Genomic DNA, 26,270 nt, shown 5'->3' with positions numbered 1-26,270 from the left:
AGCATCTTTTTCACCCCAGGGTTACACCTGCCCAAACAAATGCCGAGATCACTGCATTCACTTTTCTAAAGAACACCTTGGGAATAAAGATTCGGAGACTCTGGAAAACAAACAAAAACCTTGGGAGGACTGTCATTTTCACTGTCTGTACCTGCCCCGTCAATGACAATGGGAGCGCATCCCACCTCCGAAAATTCCCCCTCATCTTCTACCAGCCGCCCCAAATTCAGTTTATGCAGCTGCTCCCATTCCTGCGCCACCTGGATACCCAAATATCAAAAGCTCCCTCCCACCACATTGAACGGCATCTCACCCAATCTCTTCTCCTGCCTCCTCGTCTGGATCGCAAAGACCTCACTCTTATCCATATTCAATTTGTATCTCGAAAACCGGCCGAATTCCTCGAATATCCCCATCATTTCTCTAATTCCCCCCAATAGTTACAGAAGTAGATTGGCCGTGTAGAGCGAGACCCTGTGTTCCACTCCCCGCCACCCCCTCATACTATCCCCTGCCAGGCCCATCGAGGCTCTCAATGCCTACGGCTCTATAGCTAAGACAAACAACAGTGGAGAAAGTGGACATCCCTGCCTCGATCCCCAGTGCAACCTGAAGTAGTCCAAACACGCCCGATTCGTCTGCACACTTGCTACCGGTGCCTGGTACAGCAACCGGACCCAATGCACGAATCCCTGCCCAAACCCAAATCGCCCCAGGACCTCCCACAAGTATTCCTACTCCACCCGATCGAAGGCCTTCTCTGCGTCCATGGCCACCATCAGCTCCACCCTCTGGAGGCATCATGATTACATTAAGCAACCTCCTAATGCTGCTCACCAAATGCCGCCCCTTAACGAACCCCAATTACCCCTGGGATGCAATCCTCTATCTTTGTGGTCAGGATCTTCGCCAAGAGTTTGGCATCCACATTTAACAGGGAGATCGGCCTACATGACCCACAGTTTTCCGGGACTTTATCCCGTTTTAAAATGAGGGAGATCAATGACTGTGACCTCGGGGGAGCACTCCTTGGCTTCATTGTAGGCCCTTACCAACAGTGGTCCCAACACCCCCGAGAACTTCTTGTATAATTCCACCGGGTACCCATCCGGTCCCGGGGCCTTACCCGATTGCATCACCTCCAACCCCTCCACTACTTCTACAAGCCCTCCACCAACTCGTCCACCTTCGGGAACTCCAACCCTCCCAGAAACCTCCTCGTCCCCTCCCCCCGAGCCCAGTTTACTATAAAATTCCCGAAACACCCCATTCACCCGCACCGAGTCCAAGACCGTGTTCCTTCCCTTGTCCTGTCCTTCACTTTCCCAATTTCTCTTGACGCCTCCTGCTTCCTCAACTGGTGAACTTCAGTCATTTTAAGACATTCTTTACATCCCAATTTCCTGGTTATCTGGACTGTAAATTGTTGCTTAGGGAGCTTGCATATTTTCAACTCCCTTGTCTTGTCCAGCTTCTCCCAGCAGAGTTTGAGAAATGTTCACCTTATCCAGTCTCCAACTGCAAAAATATTCAGCTAAACAAACAGTAGAAAGCCTTCCTACCTTGAAAGGAGCTCCAGTTGCTAAGCAACGCCTGCATACTTCTGCTGGCCTATTTACTCATCATGCTGTAGGAAGGCATTTCTAAGCACAATAAATTCACAGTTGGAATTGAAACTAACCACCACGCGTACAAACATCTTTGTCCAGCATGAATCTACCCTTCAAGGCACAGAAACATTAGAAATAAGGTATAGTTTTAAGTGTGTTTAATGTTTAGCTAGGTAAAGATAAAGTTGCCATAGTCCTAGATGACCATAGGCTGCTTTCCCCTTTGAGGGGGAGAGCCGACTGGTGGTAATTTAACCAGAGGATCACCACACCTCAGGGCGAGGGGCAAGGTTGAGAAGGCGGGGCCTTCAGGAATAACTTGTAATGTTTACCGATACAAATATAAATTCCTTAAAACTACCTTTGTTTTCCTAATACATTATCACAATTGGCTTTCCACGTTATCCTTTTCATCGCTTTCCACATAAAACAGAAGGCAGGCAACATTCAGCTTGTTAATTCTCCTGACTTTAAAAACACCAATTTTACATCCCATTTATTTAGTTCAAAGCTATTAAGGGACTTTCATTTTGGTTCCAGTCCAGAGGAAAACATCAATCTTATCATTCTTGTTTAAGATGTGTCAACTTGGCTTTTCTTTTTCTCCAGGAGTGTAGGAGGGATGCCATCTATGGATATTTTGCGAAAGAGAGGTTTTCTTTTTTAAGTTGTGAATCAGGAAACCGTAAACATTTGTCTCCAAATAAATCTTCAAAATGCACCTTGGATAAAAAGCCTAGACCTCATCAAATCTGGTTATTGCTTTGGATCCTAAAACGTACTCTGGCAGACTGAAATGGTGGACTCATTTCAGGGCCACCCAATAAGTTAAGTAATCTGCTTTGTCCTCCGTATCCAAGGCGACAAACAGTATGTAGTTGTTTCAGCAGTATTCTGACAAAGGAGAGCTGGGGTGGGGGGGGGGGGGAAGAAACACACGTAATAATGAATAAAACAGGGAAAAAGGAACAGGGAAAAATAGTGAAATCCAAACTGGCAGCTTTATTAGTGGCAGGAAGGTTGTGGTTAAGACTATCTAATTCCGTTGAATGGACAACAAATAATGATTAGCATTCACATTTTTTTTTAAATTGAAAATTACCATTTTCACAAAGAAAACTTATTTCTGCATTACATTTGGTGGCAGTGATATATATTCCCTTTTTATCCAGTAGTCAAATAACAGAATAGTTAATATTATAAATATAAAATGTTCAAATATTTAGACTCATTGATTTGCTTGATAAAGGCAATGTTAAATACTAAGAGATCCATATGCTGTCTGCAAGAGAATTGTAGCCCATTCAAAAATCCAAATTCAGTCTGGTATTAGTTGTGTTCTCTCTTCATCTGTGCTATTCCCAGAATATGACCTTTTTAAAAGGGAAAAATCTCTGATATTTTCACTGAAGACAATTATAATCATATAAATAGATATCAGAACAAGAGATTTTGTTTTAAAAAGCAATCCACCACAATCCACTACTTAATAAATCAATTTCTTCTTAAACATACAGGTGATTCACTTGTTGGTCCAAATATTGATTATTTCAATGATTGTCTTAATAACAATAAATACAGCAAGTGCATTATCTACCTTTCAGTGGTTTATTTAATTTGAAGGATGTGTTCATCACCCACTGACCAACCCATACTCCCATTCTACTTTTTGCAATCATTAAAGTAAAGGTTAACCAACTGAAACAATACCCCCAGAACCCAAAAGATGTGCAGGGTAGGTGAATTGGCCATGCTAAATTGCCATTTTTAAAACTGAAACAACACAAAGTTACATCATTCAATTTCAATATTAATTTTCTGATATGTGTGAAAACTATTAACTATGACATAATTTCATTTACAGGATGTAGGCATCACTAATGCCTGTTCCTAAGTGCCCTCATGAAGGGGGTGGTGAGTGGCCTTCTTGAATTGCTGCAGTATTTGTGGTGTAGGTAGTTATTAGGTAGATAGGGTGTTCCAGGATTTTAACTGAGGAATGATGAAGAACAGTAACATAGTTCCAAATCAGGATGATGTGTGACATAGAGGTGGTTGTGCCCTTGTGCACCTTCTGCCCTCGTCCATTTAGCTGGGCTTGGAGGTGCTGTCGAAGAAGGCTCGTGAGTTGCTGTAGTGCATCTTGTAGATAGTACACACTGCAACCACTGTGTATCAATGGTGGAGGGAGTGCCATTCAGATGGGCTGCTTTGTCCTGGATGGCATTGAGCTTCTGAAGTGTTGTTGAAGCTGCACTCATCCAGCCAAATGGAGAGTACTCCATCACACACCTGACTTGTGCCTTGTAGAGTGGAAAGGATTTGGTGAGACAGGAGATAAGTAGTTCACTGTGAGTACCTGAACCATATTGAACTCCACAACTACTAAATCGTCACCCAACTTTCATGTAGTAAAATAGTTGACTGCCCAATTGGGGCCACATTTGAGACAAAATGCTAACATATGACACATCTTCATCTATTCTGAGCTCAAGTAGTCCCTGCTGCTTTTGTCATAACAATTAGCAGCCCATGCAGTGAAGGGCAGAGGGCAATGTGAACAAGGTCAGAGAATGTGGACATGATGTGGAGATGCCGGCGTTGGACTGGGGTGAGCACAGTAAGAAGTCTTACAACACCAGGTTAAAGTCCAACAGGTTTGTTTCGATGTCACTAGCTTTCGGAGCGCTGCTCCTTCCTCAGGTGAATGAAGAGGTATGTTCCAGAAACATATACATAGACAGATTCAAAGATGCCAGACAATGCTTGGAATGCGAGCATTAGCAGGTGATTAAATCTTTACAGATCCAGAGATGGGGTAACCCCAGGTTAAAGAGGTGTGAATTGTGTCAAGCCAGGACAGTTGGTAGGATTTCGCAGGCCAGATGGTGGGGGATGAATGTAATGCGACATGAATCTCAGGTCCCGCTTGAGGCCGCACTCATGTGTGAGGTATTTGGCTATAAGCTTCTGCTCGGCGATTCTGCATTGTCGCGCGTCCTGAAGGCCGCCTTGGAGAACGCTTACCCGGAGATCAGAGACTGAAGTGTTCCCCGACTGGAAGGGGACATTCCTGTCTGGTGATTGACGCGCGATGTCCGTTCAGTCGTTGTCGCAGTGTCTGCATGGTCTCGCCAATGTACCACGCTTCGGGACATCCTTTCCTGCAGCGTATGAGGTAGACAACGTTGGCCGAATCGCACGAGTATGTACCGCATACCTGGTGGGTGGTGTTCTCACATGTAATGGTGGTATCCATGTCGATGATCTGACACGTCTTGCAGAGATTGCAATGGCAGGGTTGTGTGGTGTCGTGGTCACTGTTCTGAAGGCTGGGTAGTTTGCTGCAAACAATGGTTTGTTTGAGGTTGCGCGGTTGTTTGAAGGCAAGTAGTGGGGGTGTGGGGATGACCTTGGCAAGATGTTCATCTTCATCGATGATGTGTTGAAGGCTGTGAAGAAGATGTCTTAGTTTCTCCGTGCCGGGAAAGTACTGGACAACGAAGGGTATTCTGTCGGTTGTGTCTCATGTTTGTCTTCTGAGGAGGTCGGTGCGGTTTTTTGGCGTAACCTTTACATGTGAGAACACCACCCACCAGGTACACGGTACATACTTGTGCGACTCGGCCAACGTTGTCTACCTCATACGCTGCAGGAAAGGATGTCCCGAAGCGTGGTACATTGGCGAGACCATGCAGACGCTGTGACAACGAATGAACGGACATCGCGCGATAATCACCAGGCAGGAATGTTCCCTTCCAGTCGGGGAACACTTCAGCAATCAAGGGCATTCAGTCTCTGATCTCCGGGTAAGGGTTCTCCAAGGCGGCCGTCAGGACGCGCGACAACGCAGAATCGGCGAGCAGAAGCTTATAGCCAAATACCTCACACATGAGTGCGGCCTCAACTGGGACCTGGGATTCATGTGGCATTACATTCATCCCCCACCATCTGGCCTGCGAAATCCTACCAACTGTCCTGGCTTGAGACAATTCACACCTCTTTAACCTGGGGTTACCCCATCTCTGGATCTGTAAAGATTTAATCACCTGCTAATGCTCGCATTGTCTGGCATCTTTGAATCTGTCTATATATATGTTTCTGGAACATACCTCTTCATTCACCTGAGGAAGGAGCAGCGCTCCGAAAGCTAGTGACATCGAAACAAACCTGTTGGACTTTAACCTGGTGTTGTAAGACTTCTTACAGAGAATGTGGAGTCAGGGGACAAGTGGCAGAATGGATTGTTCATTGATTTCAAGGCAGAAATCAGAAAGTGAGTTCCATAAGGATCACTGAATAATGCCAATAGCATGGGTTCAATTCCCATAAGGCAGACTTGGGCAGCCCTTGCTCTGTCCCTGAGAGTGGTAAGTAATGGAAAAATATCACCAACAAAATCTGCCAAGGAAATGGCTCAGGATGAAGCATCAAGCAGGCAATGAGTCAAGGATCTGTCTTCAGGCAAGAACATACATCCCACATCTTTCAATATGTATCAGTAAAGGATAGATAGGCTCCTCCTAGAAAAAAGGCTAGAGGTCTTTAAAATTAAGAAAGGTGATGATAGAGTGGGTAAATGGAGAATGTGGAACAGCATAACTAGGAGGTCATCAATCTAAGGTAGTGATAGAAAAATCCAATAAGGAATTCAGAAAAAACTTCTTCATCCAAAGAGTGGTAAGAATGTGGAGCTCGCTACCACAGGGCGTAGTCGAGGCCAACAGGACAGATGCACATGATGGAAAACCAGACAAGCATATGAGTGAGAAGGAAATATATAGTTATGATGGTAAATTTAGATGAGAAATGATGGGAAGAGACTGGAGTGCAACATGAACACCAGTATTGGCTGGTTGGGCTGAATGGCCTGTTTCCATGCCATTTTTCCGAGTGATTATTAGTGCTGATTCTTAAATTGTCATCATTCTTTTGTCCATCCTTATACAAAAGTATTCTTTTAAATTTAAGAATATGAAAATACAAGTACAAACCTCCTTTTGTGCATCGTTTCCACCAATAAGTACACACTCATCAACATACTCTGAAGATAGAAGAAAAGACCATTATTCCTGATGGTAATTATTAGAAGGATCTTCAATTTTATTTTTAGGGTTTCAACTCTAAATAGTATAAGCATGATTCATACTGTGTCTACTTACAAAAACAAGTACAACACCTCCTTGTATGGCTGCAGCCCACTCAAAATTCAATTTTTCTAATAGATATCCACCCAATGTTGGTCCTATAAATGATCTGATTTAAAAGAAAAAAAACAGGTAATTTTAGTTACCATCTAGTATATAATAAAATTTATAACCTTCTGCTCATGGATGTTCAACCAGCCTCAGTACTGGTGTGTACAGCACCGTCTTATATTGTCTCCAACAGTACCTGCTTCTGGTGGTAGGACAATGAGTCAGCTCCAGTGACACCAATGAGCTAATACTGCCGTACAATACAATACTTGAGATGTACACTGGCAGCTTACTTATATCTACAAACCTGGAGGAGTGGCTTTTAAATTGGCCGACACCAGAGGATGAGATTTGTGTGAGACTATGCTAACCTGGGCATTCTTGCTTTTTCATATTTGAATCAAGGTGAGTGAATAGATATGAAAATAGCCGAGAGCTGTCCATCAACATTGGCATTCAATGGGCAGCGCAGTGGCGCAATGGTTATCACTGCTGTCTCACGGCACTGAGGACTCGGGTTCGATCCCGGCCCCGGGTCACTGTCCGTGTGGAGTTTGCACATTCTCTCCGTGTCTGCGCTGGTCTCATCCCCACAACCCAAAGATGTGCAGTGTTGACAAATTGGCCATGCTAAATTGCTCCTTAATTGGAAAAAAATAATTTGGTTCTCTAAATCTTTTTTTAAATTGGCATTCCATTATGTGGAGGAAGCTGGGGCAACCAATTACATACAGCCAGTATGACTTGAGACAATGGTTATTTGAAGCACCAACAAATTAACAACAAAAATAGTGACCTGCAGCAAGTAAAATTTCCACATTTACTAAAATGTCACGGCTGTGCAAAGTGGACCATTATAAGGCAATATTAGAAATAAAGTGCTGGAGGTTTTTTTTTACAAGATATAGCAGCACTGTAAAAATCAAATGCTAATGCATAGTAAGACTGGAAATTGTTTTGATAAAGTACATACACTTTTAAAAAATATATATATTTTATTGAAATTTTTTTCCAAACAACAATTTTTTCCCTCTTACAAAGCAACGTAACAGTGAAGAAATTTTAACAATACACAAATAACTAAACCCCATAATCGTTTGACATAAACTAAACTAAAACCCCCAACCCCCCCCTCCCCTTCCCCCCTCCCCCCTCCTCCCCCTCCCCCCCTCCCACCCCCCTTCCCCCCCCACCCCCCCCACCTCCCCCCCTCCTCCCCCTCCCCCCCTCCTCCCCCTCCCCCCCTCCTCCCCCTCCCCCCCACCTCCCCTCCCCCCCCTCCCCCCCCTCCACCCCCTCCTCCCCCCTTCCCCCCCCTCCTCCCCCCCCTCCCCTCCCCCCCCCTCCCTCCCCCCCTCCCCTCCCCCCCCCCCCTCCCCTCCCCCCCTCCCCTCCCCCCCCCTCCCTCCCCCCCCCCCTCCCTCCCCCCCCCCCCCCTCCCCCTCCTCCCCCCCCCCCCTCCCCTCCCCCCCCCTCCTCCCCTCCTCCCCCCCCTCCCCCCCCCCCCTCTCCCCCCCCCCCCCTCCTCCCCTCCTCCCCCCCCTCCCCCCCCCCCCCTCTCCCCCCCCCCCCCTCCTCCCCTCCTCCCCCCCCCTCCCCCCCCCCCCTCTCCCCCCCCCCCCCTCCCCCCCCCCTCTCCCCCCCCCCCCTCTCCCCCCCCCCCCTCCTCCCCCCCCCCCCTCCTCCCCCCCCCCCCCTCCTTCCCCCCCCCCTCCTCCCCCCCCCCCCTCCTCCCCCCCCCCCCCTCCTCCCCCCCCCCCCTCCTCCCCCCCCCCCCCCTCCTCCCCCCCCCCCCCTCCTCCCCTCCCCCCCCCTCCTCCCCTCCCCCCCCCCCTCCCCCCCTCCCCCCCTCCCCCCCCCCTCCCCCCCTCCCCCCCCCCCCCTCCCCCCCCCCTCCCCCCCCCTCCCCTCCTCCCCCCCCCCCCCTCCTCCCCCCCCCCTCCTCCCCTCCCCCCCCCCTCCTCCCCCCCCCCCCTCCTCCCCTCCCCCCCCCCCCCCTCCCCCCCCCCCCTCCCTCCCCCCCCCCCCCCCTCCCCCCCCCCCCCCTCCCCCCCCCCCCCCCCCCCCTCCCCCCCCCTCCCCCCCCCCCCCCTCCCCCCCCCCCTCCCTCCCTCCCCCCCCCCCTCCCTCCCTCCCCCCCCCCCCCTCCCCTCCCCCCCCCCTTCCCCCCCCCTCCCCTCCCCCCCCCCCCCCCCTCCCCTCCCCCCCCCTCCCCCCCCCCCCCTCCCCCCCCCCTCCCCCCTCCCTTCTCCCCCCCCCCTCCCCCTCCCTTCTCCCCCCCCCTCCCCCTCTCCCCCCCCTCCCCCCCTCCCCCCCTCCCTCCCCCCCTCCCCCCCTCCCTCCCCCTCCCCCCCCCCCTCCCCCCCTCTCCCCCCCCTCCCCCCCTCTCCCCCCCCCCCTCTCCCCCCCCCCCTCTCCCCCCCCCCCTCTCCCCCCCCCCTCCCCCCCCCCCCCTCTCCCTCCCCCCCTCCCCCCCCCCCCCTTTTAGGGGAGGGGGGGGGGAGGGGAGGGGGGGGGGAGAGGAGGGGGGGAGAGGGGGGGGGGAGGGGGGGGGAGAGGGGGGGGGGAGGGGGGGGGAGAGGGGGGGGGAGGGGGGGGGAGGGGGAGGAGGGGGGGGGAAGGGGGGGGGGGGGGGGGAAGAGGGGGAGGGGGAGGGGAGGGGGAGGAGGGGGGGGGAAGGGGGGAGGGGGAGGGGGGGGGGGGGAAGAGGGGGAGGGGGAGGGGAGGGGGAGGAGGGGGGGGGAAGGAGGGGTTTCGCCTCCTTCCACATGAGTAGGATCCTACGCCGGGCTACTAGGGACGCAAAGGCCACAACGTCGGCCTCTTTCGCCTCCTGCACTCACGGCTCATCCGCAACTCCAAATAGAGCTAGCCCCCAGCCTGGTTTGACCCGGGCCATCACCACCTTCGAAATCACTCCCTTCCAATACCCCTCCAGTGCCGGGTACGCCCAAAACATATGTACGTGGTTTGCCGGGCTTCCGCCGCACCTCCCACATTTGTCCTCCACTCCAAAGAACCTGCTCAATCTTGCTCCCGTTATGTGTGCTCTATGTAGCACCTTGAATTGAATCAGGCTGAGCCTGGCGCATGAGGAAGAGGAGTTTACCTGCTTTGGGCATCAGCCCACATACTTTCCTCAATCTCCTCCCCTAGCTCCTCTTCCCACTTTCCTTTTAGTTCGCCCACCGACTCCTCCCCCTCTTCCCTCATCTCTCGGTACATCTCTGACACCTTGCCCTCTCCGACCCACACCCCTGAAAGCACTCTGTCCTGAGTGCCCTGTGTCGGGAGCAGCGGAAATTCCCTCACCTGTTGTCTAGTAAACGCCCTCACCTGCATATATCTCAGGAAGTTTCCCCGGGGCAACTTATACTTTTCCTCCAATGCTCCCAAGCTTGCAAAAGTCCCATCTATAAATAAATCTCCCACCCTCCTAATTCCCAACTGGTGCCAGCTCTGAAATCCTCCATCCATTCTTCCTGGGGCGAACCTATGGTTGTTCCTGATTGGGGACCCCACCAGGGCTCCCCGCACCCCTCTCTGTCGCCTCCACTGTCCCCACATATTCAAATGTTGCCGCCACCACCGGGTTCGTGGTGTACTTTTTTGGTGAGAACTGTAGCGGCGCCGTCACCAGCACCTCTAAACTCGTCCCTTTACAGGACTTTCTCTCCAGTCTTTTCCACGCCGCTCCCTCACCCTCCATCATCCATTTACGTATCATTGCCACATTGGCGGCCCAATAGTAATCGCCCAAGTTCGGTAGTGCCAATCCTCCTCTGTCCCTGCTACGCTGAAGGAACCCCCTCCTTACTCTCGGAACTTTCCCTGCCCACACGAAGCTCGTGATGCTCCTGTCTATTTTATTGAAAAAGGTCTTAGTGATGAGTATAGGGAGACATTGAAATACAAATAAGAACCTCGGGAGGACCATCATCTTAATTGCCTGCACCCTGCCAGCCAGCGACAGAGGCTGCATGTCCCACCTCTTGAAGTCCTCCTCCATTTGTTCTACCAGCCGTGTCAGATTAAGTCTGTGCAAGGTTCCCCAGCTCCTAGCGATCTGAATCCCCAGGTATCAGAAGTTTCTTTCCACTTTCCTTAGAGGCAGGCCTTCTATCTCTCTACTCTGGTCCCCTGGATGTATCACAAATAATTCATTCTTCCCCATGTTTAGCCTATACCCCGAGAAATCCCCGAACTCCCTCAACATTCGCATAACCTCTATCATCCCCCGCACTGGGTCCGACACGTATAACAATAGGTCATCTGCGTATAGCGAGACTCGGTGTTCCTCTCCCCCTCTAATCACCCCTCTCCATTTCCTGGAGTCTCTCAACGCCATGGCCAGAGGTTCAACTGCCAACGCGAACAACAATGGAGACAGCGGGCATCCCTGTCTTGTTCCCCTATATAGTCGGAAATACTCCGATCTTTGTCGACCCGTATCAACACTTGCCGTTGGGGCCCCATAAAGAAGTTTGACCCAGCTAATAAACCCATTCCCGAACCCAAACCTCCTTAACACTTCCCATAAATACTCCCATTCCACCCTATCAAATGCCTTCTCTGCATCCATTGCCGCCACTATCTCTGCCTCCCCCTCCACTGGGGGCATCATCATCACCCCTAATAGTCGTCGCACGTTCACATTCAGTTGTCTCCCTTTTACGAACCCTGTCTGGTCTTCGTGCACCACCCCCGGGACACAGTCCTCTATCCTCGATGCCAGTATCTTTGCCAGCAATTTGGCGTCTATGTTCAATAATGAAATAGGTCTATAGGACCCGCACTGCAACGGATCTTTATCCCTCTTCAAAATTAGCGATATCGTCGCCTCTGACATTGTTGGGGGTAAAGTCCCTCCTTCCCTGGCCTCATTGAACGTCCTCACCATCAACGGGGCCAACAAGTCCACATATTTTCTGTAAAATTCCACCGGGAACCCGTCTGGTCCCGGAGCCTTCCCTGCTTGCATGCTCCCCAGTCCCTTAATAACCTCGTCCACCCCAATCGGTGCCCCCAGGCCTACCACCTCCTGCTCCTCCACCCTCGGGAACCTCAGTTGATCCAGGAACTGCCGCATCCCCTCCTCTCCCTCTGGGGGTTGAGATCTATACAGTCCCTCATAAAAGGTCTTGAACACCTCATTTATCTTTCCTGCTCTTCGCACCGTGTCTCCCTTTTCGTCTCTAATTCCTCCTATCTCCCTCGCTGCTGTCCTCTTTCGCAATTGATGAGCCAGCAGGCAACTAGCCTTTTCCCCATATTCATACCTCCTCCCCTGTGCCTTCCTCCACAGCACCTCCGCCTTTCTGGTGGTCAGAAGGTCAAACTCCGTCTGGAGTCGTCTCCTCTCCCTGTACAGTCCCTCCTCCGGGGTCTCTGCAAATTCCCTATCCACCCTTAAAATCTCCCCCAGTAATCTTTCCCTTTCCTTGGCCTCTGTTTTCCTTTTGTGGGCCCCAATGGAGATCAGCTCTCCTCTGACCACCGCTTTTAGTGCTTCCCATACCACTCCCACATGGACCTCTCCGTCGTCATTGACCTCCAGGTATCTCTCGCTACACCCCCGCACTCTTGCACACACTCCATCATCCGCCATCAATCCCACATCTAATCGCCAGAGTGCTCTCTGCTCCCTTTCCTCTCCTAATTCCAGGTCCACCCAATGTGGGGCATGGTCCGAAACCGCTATGGCTGAATATTCAGTTTCTTCCACCCTAGAGATCAACGACCTTCCCAAAACAAAAAAATCTATCCGGGAGTACACTTTATGGACATGGGAGACGAAGGAGAACTCCCTAGCCCTAGGTCTAAGAAATCGCCATGGATCCACTCCCCCCATTTGGTCCATAAACCCCTTAAGCACCTTCTTCCGGTCTTTGAGCTGGATCTATCTAGCCCCGGGTCCAGCATCGTATTAAAGTCCCTCCTAAAATCAAGTTTCCTACCTCCAGGTCCGGTATACGCCCCAGCATCCGTCTCATAAATCCCGCATCGTCCCAGTTCGGGGCATATACATTAACCAACACAACCTCCATTCCCTCCAGCCTGCCACTCACCATTACATATCTACCTCCGCTATGTGGAACATCTGTCCCACCCATCCTTTCCTTAACCTAACTTGGTCCGCCACCTTTAGGTGCGTCTCTTGGAGCATAACCACGTCTGCCCTTAGTCCTTTCAAATGCGCGAGCACTCGGGCCCTTTTTATCGGTCCGTTCAGGCCTCTCACGTTCCACGTGATCAGCCTCACTAGGGGGCTACCTGCCCCCCTCCCGTGTCGACTAGCCATTACCTTCTCTAGGCCAGTCCCATATCCCGCCTCCGCGCTCCCACTCGCTCCCCCAGCGTCGCATACCATCCCCGTCCACCCACTCTTTAGCCATTTCCTTTTGGATTTCCGCAGCAGCAACCCAGTTGTCCCCCCCCCGCTAGATCTCTTTCTAGCGTGATTGCTCCCCCCATATTACTTCCGTACGTCAGCTGACTTCAACTGACCCCAGCTACTCCTGCTCACTCCTCGACCCCCCCCGTGTGGGGAACTCCCATCCGCCTTGCGCCTGTCTTCCCGCCATATTCTTTCTGGCGCGGGAACATCCCTTTACCTGACCCGCCTCTTGTGGCGCAGCTCCCTTTCCCCTCCCCCTCCCCTTCCTCATTCTCCATCTATGTCCCGTCTTTCCCCCCTCACCGGCGCCCACATTTCCCAATGTCTCCCCCCTTCCCAATTTACTTCTCTATTAACATCAACCATAACATTAACAATAACATTTCCTGCAGTATCAGTCCCTCAGTTCCGATCCAATTTCTCCTCTTTAATAAAGGTCCATGCTTCCTCCGCCGTCTCGAAATAATGGTGTCTGTCCTGATACGTGACCCATAGTCTTGCCGGCTGCAGCATCCCAAACTTCACCATCTTTTTATGCAACACCTCCTTGGCTCGGTTAAAACTCGCCCTCCTTCTCGCCACCTCCGCACTCCAATCCTGGTACACCCGTACCACTGCATTCTCCCATCTGCTACTCCGCACCTTTTTAGCCCATCTCAGGACCTCTTCTCTATCCTTAAGGCGGTGAAATCGCACGATTATCGCCCTGGGTGGTTCTCCCACTTTTGGTCTTCTCGCCGGGATCCGATGTGCCCACTCCACCTCCAAGGGGCCCGTAGGGGCCTCAGCACCCATCAGTGAGCTCAGCATCGTACTTGCATAAGCTCCACAGTCCACTCCTTCCACACCCTCAGGGAGACCCAGTATCCGAAGGTTCTTCCTTCGCGCTTCGTTTTCTAGGGCCTCGATCCTTTCAGTACACTTTTTATGAAGTGCCTCGTGCGTCTGAGTTTTGACCGCCAGGCCCAGGATCTCGTCCTCATTATTCGTCACCATCTGCTCCACCACGCGGAGCTCTGTCTCCTGGGTCTTTTGTGTCTCCTTGAGCCCCTCAATTGCCTGTAGCATCGGGGTCAGCACCTCCCTCTTTAGTAGCTCCACGCACCGTCTCAAAAATTCGTCCTGCTCGGGCCCCCATGTCGCCTGCGCTTTCTCTGCCGCCATCTTGTGCTTCTCCCTTTCTGTCTCTTTGGTTGACGATTCCTCGCGCTGCAGCCGCCGCCGCCGGTATTTTCCTCCTTCGTTGGGGGGGGGGGGGGGGGACTCCCTTCTCACTCACCCCACACCGGGTTGCGTCGCCCAAAAATTTCCCGTTGGGGCTCTTAAAAGAGCCCGAAGGTCTGTCGGAGCTGGAGCCACCGAAACGTGCGGCTAGCAAGGCATCACCGCAACCGGAAGTCGATAAAGTACATACACTTAATTATTCAATATCTTATATATAACAGGAACTTCCTGTGACAATGTCAGAAAGGCAGGTCCCTTTAAGAGTAAACCAGGTCTTGCTTCAGAGTGAACTGAGAGCAGGTGATGCTCAATAAAGACTGTACTTGAGAGCTGGGTTTTCCCCCAGTAGGGGAAGCTTCTGGACAGGAAGAGGATCCTGAATGGTGAGTAGAAACCAGATTTGAGCTGAACTATTGTAATATCATAAAACTATTAGGAATCATCAGAATGTTGTCTGCTATCTAATTTGGTAATTGGATATTTGTCTGTTTAATAACACGTTCTCTCACATCTGTTGTCACACATTAAAACATACATTTCAACACTAGATTGTAACAGCAGTCGTTCTAGCTTCAAGACACTATTCTTACATTTGGACCCATCAATCTAATGGTTCCCCCAATATCTAGAAGCGAGTTCTATTGCTTCTCTAAACATGGAGTTAGTATTTTCCCTTATGACCTGACTGACCATCATTTCTGCCTACTCAGCCTGCAAAAGATCAAACATTGTTTTGGACTGTACTGAAAAGCAGAATACATTTGGAGCTGAAGAGTTCAAAGCAGAAATTCCTAAAGGTACATCATTGGAAACCCCACATTAGACATTGCAAAACTACTAAAATACAAACCCCCAAAATTAAATGTATTTCTATATATTGATACAGATACAACAGATACATACCCAAGAGACCAACTTGCTCCAAGCATTCCAGACACTAGACCTAAAGTGCCAAGGCCCTCTTCAAATCCATTCTCACTAAATAAAAAGGTGAAAGTCAATGTCAATTATTACATTCAAACCTCACTCAAGCTCATTAGAACTTGCTAAACAGTCACACCTTCACTTCAAAATTAACTGGGAGACAAGAGTAAAAGGATATCAGCTATGAGGAGAGGTTGGATAAACTCAGTTTGTTCTCACTGGAATGATGGAGGTTGAGGGGCGACCTGATAGAAGTCTACAAAATTATGAAGGGCATGGGCAGAGTGGATAGTCAGAAGCTTTTTCCCAGGGTGGAAGAGTCAATTACTAGGGGACATAGGTTTAAGGTGCAAGGGGCAAAGTTTAGAGACGCGCGAGGGAGGGTTTTTTCTTATTTACACGGAGGGTGTGGGTCCCTGGAACTCGCTGACAGAGGAGGTGATGGAAGCAGGTACGCTAATGATGTTTAAGGGGCATCTTGACGGGGGCAGCACAGTGGCGCAGTGGTTAGCACTGCTGTCTCACGGCGCCGAGGTCACAGGTTTGATCCCGGCTCTGGGTCACTGTCCGTGTGGAGTTTGTACATTCTCCCACTGTTTGCGTGGGTTTCGCCCCCACAACCAAAGATGTGCAGGGTAGGTGGATTGGATGCGCTAAATTGCCTCTTAATTAGAGAAAATGAATTGGGTACTCTAAATTTATTTTTAAAAAGGGGCATCTTGACAAATACATGAATAAGATAGGAAAGAGGGATACGGACACCATAAGTGTAGAAGATTTTAGTTTAGACGGGCAGTATGGTCAGCACAGGCTTGGAGGACCGAAGGGTCTGTTCCTGTGCTGTAATTTTCTTTGATAAAGATGAAGAACTCTACTCTCTAATTAGGCCAGTCAAATTCAGTTTTATACCTTTCAACATCACACTGATTCAAAATTGCATTTCTAGAGAGCTTGGAACATTCTTATGATATTTCAGTGATCCATATAAAAAATTGACTTTCATTATAAACTTGGAAATCAATACCATGATGCAGCCAATGTGAATATGTAAGGATTCCCAGGAGAGCAAGAAATGACAGTTAATCTACTTTGAAGAGACCAAGTTGAGTTTTCACTCCCACATCAGAAGCTCAGAATTGGGAAAATTCCCGGCTTCGCAAACAGGATTCTTTTAAAAATAAATTTAAAGTACCCAATTCAGATTTTTTTTCCAATTAAGGGGAAATTTAGCGTGGCCAATCCACCTACCCTGCACATCTTTGGGTTGTGGGGGTAAGACCCACGCAGACACGGGGAGAATGTGCAAACTCCACACGGACAGTGACCTGGGGCCAGGCTGGAATCCGGGTCCTCGGCGCCGTGAGGCAGCAGTGCTAATCACGGCACCACCGTGCCGACCCGCCCCCAAACCTGATTCAGCGAACAGTGCTGTGGACATTCCAAATTCTGGTCTGCGGTTGAGGACTCTGGGTCTATACTCATTGGAGTTTAGAAGAATGAAGGGGCATCTTATTGAAACTGACAGGATACTGAGAGGCCGAGATAAAGTGAACGTGGAGGGGATGTTTCCAGGAGTATGGAAAACTAGAACCCAAGGGCACAGCCTCAGACTGAAGGGACGATCCTTTAAAACAGAGATGAGGAGGAATTTCTTCAGCCAGAAGTTGGTGAATTTGTGGAACTTTTTGCCGCAGAAGACTGTGGAGGCCAAATCACTGAGTATCTTTAAGACAGAGATAGATAGGTTCTTGATTAATAAGGGGATCAGGGGTTATGGGGAGAAGGCAGGAGAATGGGGATGAGAAACATATCAGCCATGATTGAATGGCTGAGCAGACTCAAAAGGCCGAATGGCCTAATTCTGCTCCTGTGTCTTATGGGGGAGGGGGTGTTAAGGCCCCCTCTCCAGAAGTGATGAAGTGACAGAGATGGACTCAGTATGGATTGAGCAACTCGGTTGGGTCTAAAAGGCTGGCCTCTAAAAGAGCTTCTATGGTGAGGCAGCAAGTGGATGGAGCTGCAATTTTCATTTGGAAGAGTTGGGGAGGCGGTGGCGCAGTGGTATTGTCAGTGGACTAGTAAACCAGAGACCCAGAGTAATGGTTTGGCGACCCAGGTTCAAATCCCTCCACTGCAGATGGTGAAATTTGCATTAAATAAAAATCTGGAATCAAAAGTCTAATGATGACCATAAAACCATTGTCGATTGTCGTAAAAACCCAACTGGTTCACTAATGGCCTTTAGGGAAGGAAATTGGTCGTTCTCACCTGATCTGGCCTACATGTGACTCACAGCAATGTGGATGACTCTTATCTGCTCCCTGAAGGGCAATAAATGCTGGCACAGCCTACAACACCCATGAACAAATAACAAAAATTGTCCTTGGCTTCCGGGTGTGGCAATGACCAGCTGAGTCGCACGTTTCGGCACCTCCCGTTGGAACGGACTTTTGGGCTCTTGATAGGAGCCCCAGCGGCAATTTAAACGGCCAGAAATACTGTGCGGTAAACTAGAAGGGAATCCCCCCGGATACACATGGAAAAAGGAGAGGATAGCGGCCGGATTGCAGAAGATCCTCTGGAGCAGCGGCAAGGAAGGGAAGCTCGAAGCAAGATGGCGTCGGAAGGCGGCTGTTTGTTATGGGGCCCAGAGCAACAAGAGTTCCTGCAGCGCTGTGTGGAAGAGATGAAGAAGGAGTTGAAGAAGGAGCTGTTGGCCCTGATATTACAGGCGATTGAAGGGCTAAAGGAGGAGCAGAGGACCCAGGAGCTGGAGCTTCGGGTCGTGAAGGCAAAGGCTGCTGAAAACGAAGATGAAATACAGGGCCTGGTGGTGAAGACAGAAACGCACGAGGCACAGCACAAAAGGTGTGTGGAGAGGTTGGAAGCACTGGAGAATAATTCGAGGAGGAAGAATTTAAGAGTCCTGGGTCTTCCCGAAGGCGCAGAGGGGGCGGACGTCGGGGCATATGTAAGCACGATGCTTCACTCGCTAATGGGATCGGAGGCCCCGACGGGCCCCTTGGAGGTGGAGGGTGCTTATCGAGTTCTGGCGCGAAGACCAAAGGCTGGAGAAATACCTCGAGCTATAGTGGTGAGGTTTCTCCTCTACAACGACAGAGAGACGGTCCTCAGATGGGCGAAGAAAACTCGGAGCTGTAGGTGGGAGAACGCGGTGATCCGCGTATACCAGGATTGGAGTGCGGAGGTGGCGAGAAGGAGGGCAAGTTTCAATCGGGCTAAGGCGGTGCTTCACAAAAAGAAGGTTCAATTTGGAATGTTGCAACCGGCGAGACTGTGGGTCACACACCAAGGGAAGCACCACTACTTTGAGACGGCAGAAGAGGCGTGGACATTCATTGTGGACGAGAAGCTGGAATAGTCTGGCGAGAGAAAGAGCTTCTGGGATAAAGTGGTGGGGTGATAATGTGGGACGAGGAAGGGGAAGTGGGGGGGGGGGGATGATTTTTTCAATTTGTTAATCCTTCGACCCTGTAACTTTTCTCTCTTCCCCTCGTTGGGGGGGAGGGGGGAGCATGAGGAACTGTGGGCGCCGGTGGGAAGGAAAGGGGAAGGAGAAGGGAAATGCGCCATTAGGGGCGGGGCCGAGTGGGATAATTGTGGCGGGAACAGGGACGCAGGAAGGAGGGGGCCTCGCACAGTGAGGGGGCGAGGGCAAAGGGGGAAGCCGAGGTCAGCCAGAGTTCGCTGACTTCTGGGAGCAACATGGGGGGTGTAACTACGCTAGAGGGGGATCTAGCGGAGGGGGGGGGGGGGGGGGGGGAGTTAACTGGGTTGCTGCTGCCAAGGAGAAGGGGGAGCTGTTATGGGACGGGGTGGTCGAGACGGGGGGGCACCGTCGGTGGGATATACAGGTACGTGGGAACCGGGTGAGGAGCTGGGTTAAAAAAGGGGATGGCTAGTCGACAAGGGGGGGGGGGGGGGTGGTAAAGAGCCCCCCAACCCGGCTGATCACGTGGAACGTGAGAGGGCTGAACGGGCCGATTAAAAGGGCACGGGTACTCGCACACCTAAAGAAATTAAAGGTAGATGTGGTTTTGTTGCAGGAGACGCACTTGAAACTGATAGACCAGGTCAGACTACGTAAAGGATGGGTGGGGCAGGTGTTTCATTCGGGTTTAGATGCGAAGAATAGGGGGGTGGCTATCCTAGTGGGGAAACGGGTACTGTTTGAGGCAAAGACCATAGTGGCGGATAGTGGGGGTAGATATGTGATGGTGAGTGGCAGATTGCAAGGGGAGGCGGTGGTTCTGGTGAACGTATACGCCCCGAACTGGGATGATGCAAACTTTATGAGGCGTATGTTGGGGCGTATCCCGGACCTGGAGGCGGGAAAGTTGGTAATGGGAGGAGACTTCAATACGGTGCTTGATTCAGGGCTTGACCGGTCGAGGTCCAGGACCGGGAGGAGGCCGGCAGCGGCCAGGGTGCTCAAGGACTTCATGGAGCAGATGGGAGGAGTAGACCCCTGGAGATTTATTAGGCCTAGGAGTAAGGAGTTCTAATTTTTCTCCCATGTTCACAAGGTATATTCACGGATAGACTTTTTTGTCTTGGGAAGGGCACTGATTCCAAAGGTGACAGTGACGGAGTATACGGCCATAGCCATTTCGGACCACGCTCCACATTGGGTAGATCTGGAGGTAGGAGAGGAAAAAGAACAGCACCCACTCTGGAGAATGGATATGGGCTTATTGGCGGATGAGGGGGTATGTCTAAGGGTGAGGGGGTGTATCGAAAGGTACTTGGAGCTTAATGACAACGGAGAGGTTCAGGTGGGAGTGGTCTGGGAGGCGTTGAAGGCAGTGGTCAGAGGGGAACTGATATCCATAAGGGCACATAAAGGGAAGCAAGAGGGTAAAGAAAGGGAGCGATTGTTGAGAGAACTTCTGAGGGTGGACAGGCAATATGCAGAGGCACCGGAGGAGGGACTGTACAGGGAAAGACAAAGGTTACATGTGGAATTTGACCTGCTGACTACGGGTAAGGCAGAGGCACAGTGGAGGAGGGCACAGGGTGTACAGTATGAGTATGGAGAGAAGGCGAGTCGGCTACTGGCCCACCAATTGAGGAAGAGGGGAGCGGCGAGGGAGATAGGTGGGGTGAGAGACGAGGAGGGAGAGATGGAACGGGGAGCGGAGAGAGTAAGCGGGGTGTTCAAGGCATTCTATGAGAGGTTATATAAGGCTCAGCCCCCGGAAGGGAAGGAGGGAATGATGTGTTTCCTGGATCAGCTGGAATTCCCGAAGGTGGAGGAGCAGGAGAGGGCGGGGCTGGGAGCACAGATTGAGATGGAGGAGGTGGTAAAGGGGATTGGGAGCATGCAGGCGGGGAAGGCCCCGGGACCGGATGGGTTCCCGGTGGAATTATATAGGAAATATATGGACCTACTGGCCCCGCTCTTGACGAGAACCTTTAATGAGGCCAGGGAAAGGAGGAAGTTGCCCCCGACTATGTCGGAGGCGACGATATCGCTACTTTCGAAGAAAGAAAAAGACCCGCTGCAGTGTGGGTCCTACAGGCCCATTTCCCTTTTGAATGTAAATGCTAAGCTCCTGGCCAAGGTGATGGCGACGAGGATAGAGGATTGTGTCCCGGGGGTGGTCCATGAGGATCAAACTGGGTTCGTTAAGGGGAGACAGCTGAACATGAACATACGGAGCCTGCTAGGGGTGATGATGATGCCCCCACCAGAGGGGGAGGCGGAGATAGTGGTGGCGATGGATGCCGAGAAAGCATTCGACAGAGTGGAGTGGGATTATCTGTGGGAAGTGTTGAGGAGATTTGGCTTTGGAGAAGGGTTTATTGAATGGGTACAACTGCTATATAGGGTCCCGGTGGCAAGTGTGGTCACGAACAGGCAGAGGTCTGACTACTTCCGTCTTTATAGAGGGACGAGGCAGGGGTGTCCCCTGTCTCCGTTACTGTTTGCATTAGCAATTGAGCCCATGGCCATAGCACTGAGGGGCTCCAGGAAGTGGAGAGGAGTACTCAGGGGAGGAGAAGAACACCGGGTATCATTGTATGCAGATGACTTATTGCTGTATGTTGCGGACCCGGTGGAGGGGATGCCAGAGATAATGCGGACACTCAGGGAGTTTGGGGAATTCTCGGGGTATAAATTGAATATGGGGAAGAGTGAGTTGTTTGTGGTGCATTCGGGGGAGCAGAGCAGGGGAATAGATGATCTACCGCTGAGGAAGGTAGCAAGAGATTTCCGGTACTGAGGGATTCAGATAGCCAGGAGTTGGGGAACCTTACATAGGCTTAATCTAACACGATTGGTGGAACAGATGGAGGAGGATTTTAAGAGATGGGACATGGTGCCCCTGTCACTGGTGGGTAGGGTGCAGGCGGTCAAAATGGTAGTCCTCCCGAGATTCCTTTTTGTGTTTCAGTGCCTCCCGGTGATGGTCACAAAGGCTTTTTTCAAGAAAATCGAGAAAAGTGTTATGAGTTTTGTGTGGGCTGGGAAGACCCCGAGAGTGAGGAGGGTTTTTTTGCAGCGTAGCAGGGATAGGGGGGGACTGGCACTACCGAGCTTAAGTGAGTACTATTGGGCCGCCAATATCTCAATGGTGTGTAAGTGGATGGGAGAAGGGGAGGGAGCGGCGTGGAAGAGATTGGAGATGGCGTCCTGCAAAGGAACCAGCCTACAAGCACTGGCGACGGCGCCGTTGCCGTTCTCCCCGAAGAAATACACCACAAGTCCAGTGGTGGAGGCAACACTGAAAATTTGGGGGCAGTGGAGACGGCATAGGGGAATGACGGGAGCCTTGGTGCGGTCCCCGATAAGAAATAATCATAGGTTTGTCCCGGGGAGAATAGATGGGGGATTTAGAGCTTGGCAGAGAGCTGGGATTGTGCAACTGAGGGATCTGTTCTTAGACGGGACGTTTGCGAGTCTGGGAGCGCTGACGGAAAAATATGGGTTGCCCCAAGGGAATGCATTTCGGTACATGCAACTGAGGGCTTTTGCGAGGCAACAGGCGGGGGAATTCCCGCAGCTCCCGACGCAGGAGATTCAGGATAGAGTGATCTCGGGGACATGGGTGGGGGATGGTAGGGTGTCGGATATATACAGGGAAATGAGAGACGAGGGGGAGATCATGGTGGATGAGCTGAAGGGAAAATGGGAAGAAGAGCTGGGGGAAGAGATTGAAGAGGGGCTGTGGGCAGATGCCCTACGTAGGGTAAACTCTTCGTCCTCGTGCGCCAGGCTTAGCCTGATACAATTCAAGGTTTTGCACAGGGCGCATATGACCGGAGCAAGGCTCAATAAATTTTTTGGGGTAGAGGATAGGTATGGGAGATGCTCGAGGAGCCCAGCAAACCACACCCACATGTTTTGGTCATGCCCGGCACTGCAGGGGTTCTGGGTGGGGGTGGCAAATGTGCTTTCGAAGGTGGTGGGGGTCCGGGTCGAGCCAAGCTGGGGGTTGGCTATATTTGGGGTTGCAGAAGAGCCGGGAGTGCAGGAGGCGAGAGAGGCTGATGTTTTGGCCTTTGCGTCCCTAGTAGCCCGGCGAAGGATATTGCTTATGTGAAAGGAAGCCAAACCCCCGGGCGTGGAGACCTGGATAAACGACATGGCAGGGTTTATAAAACTAGAACGGATAAAGTTTGTACTAAGGGGTTCGGCTCAGGGGTTCACCAGGCGGTGGCAACCGTTCATTAACTACCTCGCAGAACGATAAAGGAACTGGGAAAGTAGCAGCAGCAACCCAGGGGGGAGGGGGGGGGGGGGCTCAGGTGGGTCCTCAGGGGTGTTTTTGTATAGATATTTGTACTTGGTTATGTATACTGGATTGTTTGATTTTATTATTTGGGAGAGTTATTATTTTTGCTTTGGCAGTTGCCATTTAGTTTATATATTATTTATCTATTTGTTAAAAAACGATCACTGTTATTTATATTGTTTTATTGTTGTAAAAAGGAAAAACCTTTGTATGGTTTTGTTTGGCCGAAAAATTTGAATAATATATATATATTTTTTAAATTGTCCTTGAGCAGTCAGGTGAAGGCAAACTGTTGTTGAACAATAGTTGTCCAACTAGTTGCTATCATTGGAACAGTGGCCCAATCATTGGCTTCCACAAGAAAGTATAATCATTGCTGTTACGTATTCACTTTATAATGAAGGAGGTCACTTATTTAAAGGTGGTAAGACACAGAATCTTGGCACCATCAGCTGTTCGGTATTGACTTTGGCACCATCAGTCAATATTCGGTCTTGACTTTGGTTATTATAGTGCCTGGGGAATGATGATACACACCACATTTGCTACAATTCTTTGCCCTTCCACCTACCCTCTTTCCAATTATGTCTAATGGTGTGCTCATTCAACTGACTCTTTACCGAGACACACACAGCTGCACAATTCCATGGCACAACAGTATGGATCAGAGGGAGCAAACAAGGTGCTGAGTGAGACAATTGCCAACATTAAGTCGAAAAGCATGACAGTAAAGAGGATAATGGCTAACATTGGACTGTGAAGCATGATGACAAAGGTTCCAATAGACTTGCCTGTGTGAGAAAACTGTGCCTCTTTGCAAAATGGATTTCATGAGAACCAGGGACAATAACATAGCTGATAAACGCCCATGTTTTCAGAACACAAAGTACAGACTCCGATGACGTCTAGCATAACATCCTTGTTTATGGAACATCATGGACAGGCCCAGTGACATCTGGAGCTGGGAGGATTGTTTAATTGAAACCGTATAGAAAATGGTAACATCGAGATTTCAGCGGCACGGCAATACAGTGCTTAGCACTGTTGCTTCACAGCACCAGGGACCCGGGTTTGATTCCCGCTTGGGTCACTGTCTGTGCAGAGTCTGCACGTCCTCTGTGTCTGTGTGCGTTTCCTTTGGGTGGTCCGCTTTCCTCCCACAAGTCCCGAAAGACGTGCTGTTAGGTGAATTGGACATTAAATTCTCCCTCAGTGCACCCGAATAGGAGCTGGAGTGCGGCGACTGGGGGATTTTTGCACTAACTTCATTGCAGTGTTTTTTTTAATTTTAAAAAAATGTTTTATTCTCCTCCATTTTCACATTTTCTCCCACATTTACATCCATCAACACTAAACAATAATCAGCAAGATATGTCAGTCCCCATAATAACAACGATCCCATCTACCCACCAACCCCCAAACCTCAATCCGCATGTTTACATAAACAAATGACAAAAAGGAATCAGGGATTACCCGTAGTCACCCTTAATCTTACACAGCTCCCACCCCCCCACCCCAGGTCTCCAGCTCCTCCCGTCCACTGCCTCTTGTAAAACTTCTCCCCCCACCCTCGGTTCCTTCCCCCCCCAACTTTCCACCCTGGCTGGACCACTCGGACCCTGTTCCGCCAGGCTCCGATGGCCGCAGCCCCTCCCCCCCACCTCACTCCCGTTCACTGGCCGGCACAAACCGGCCAGCGTGGAGGCCCCCGCCCGGGTCCCTTTCCCACTTGCCCGGCCCCAGGAAAGCCCAAAGATCCCCTTTTAGCACACAAACCCCGCATATCCATCTACACCCCAAAGAACTCTCATTTCGAGTGAAAGTCCCGTCCCTTCCCTTGTCCAAATATATACCACCTTGGCTCCTCTAATCTCTACACCCGCGCGCAGTGATACAAAAAAATACAGTCATGAGGTTACATCGGCACATGGCCATTCCTCAATTTGTCAGTTCTGCCACAGTCCTTCTGCTTTCGCAAACTCCTCCGCTGCTTCCGCCGTTCCAAAATAAAAGTCACTGAGCTTGTAAGTCACCCTCAGCTTCGCTGGATATACAATGCCGCACTGCACCTTGCTAATGTACAGTGCCCTCTTCACCCGGTTGAAGGCAGCCCGCCTCCTTGCCAGCTCCACCGTAAAGTCCTGGTATACACGTGTACCAGCTCCAGCCCACTGCACCACCCGCTTCTGCTTGGCCCAGCTCAGGACCTTCTCCTTCACCCTGTACCTACGGAAGCAGAGTCACTGCCCTTGGCGGCTCACTCGCCTTTGGTACAGGCCTCCACAACCGATAAGCCCGATCCAGTTCATATCGGGAGGGGTCCTCCCCCTCCCCCAATAGTTTTGCCAGCATCTTGGCAAAATACTCAGTCGGCTTCGGTCCTTCAACTCCTTCGGGCAGCCCCACAATCCTCACGTTCTGTCGCCTGGATCTATTTTCCAGGTCTTCCATTTTTCCTCGCAGATCCTTGTTAGTATCCATCACCTTCCGCATCTCTTTCCCCATCGAGGCAAGTTGATCACCGTGCTGCAATAACGTCTCCTTCACTTCCTTCAGTGCCTCCCCTTGCTCTCGCACCTCCGCCACTGCGCTCGCCACCTCCGTCCTCACCGGGGTAACTGCCTCCTCCACCAGCACATTCAAAACCTCCCTCATCTCCTTCCTCACCGTCTCCATACATTTCGCAATCTACGCCAACTGCTTTTCAAATTCCGCCGCCATCACCTTCGTTATTTCTTCAGCCGTAAGCAGTGCGGCCTTCCCTGGTGCTCCAGCCTCCATTTTCCCTGGTGACCCCGCGGTGACCTTTCCACTCCCCGACGGACCTCCAGCTGGTTTTTTTTCGGCCGTTATTTTGCTCACCCTCGACATTTGTCTTTGGGTTTTTTTTCCCTCCTGTGTCTTCACAGTGCCTCCTCCGTGCCTTCTCCCTGCTTCTGCCACCTCCGTGGACCCTGGGACCGGGCTTAAAGCCCCGGAAATGCCGTTCCCGAGCGGGAGCTCTCCATTGTGCGGCCGCCTCCCGCCCGCCGTCACCGGAAGTCCACTTCATTGCAGTGTTAATGTAAGCCTATGATGTAACACTAATAAAGATTATTATTAACCTAGGATCAACCGCCGTATGTTCAGACCTGAATTTCAAGGCCTATTAGCGCGC

General features: G+C 51.0%; 1 protein-coding gene across 3 annotated transcripts in view; it reads right to left on the bottom strand.

Moving 5' to 3' along the window:
* Positions 1-2,592: 2,592 nt before the first annotated feature.
* The window catches only part of slc18b1 (solute carrier family 18 member B1), a 141,641-nt gene continuing 117,963 nt past the window's right edge, over positions 2,593-26,270 (bottom strand). For all 3 annotated transcript variants that reach the window (XM_072499757.1, XM_072499756.1, XM_072499758.1), the window contains 4 exons: positions 15,333-15,407; positions 6,773-6,866; positions 6,605-6,654; positions 2,593-2,983 (listed from right to left, as the gene is read on the bottom strand). In XM_072499757.1, the coding sequence (XP_072355858.1) occupies positions 2,929-2,983; positions 6,605-6,654; positions 6,773-6,866; positions 15,333-15,407 (274 nt within the window). In that variant the 3' untranslated portion in view covers positions 2,593-2,928. The remainder of the gene's footprint in view (positions 2,984-6,604; positions 6,655-6,772; positions 6,867-15,332; positions 15,408-26,270) is intronic.

The sequence above is a fragment of the Scyliorhinus torazame genome, chromosome 4 (genome assembly GCF_047496885.1).
Source record: "Scyliorhinus torazame isolate Kashiwa2021f chromosome 4, sScyTor2.1, whole genome shotgun sequence".
NCBI classification, from domain to species: Eukaryota; Metazoa; Chordata; class Chondrichthyes; order Carcharhiniformes; family Scyliorhinidae; genus Scyliorhinus; species Scyliorhinus torazame.
This window is presented reverse-complemented; position numbering and strand designations above follow the sequence as displayed.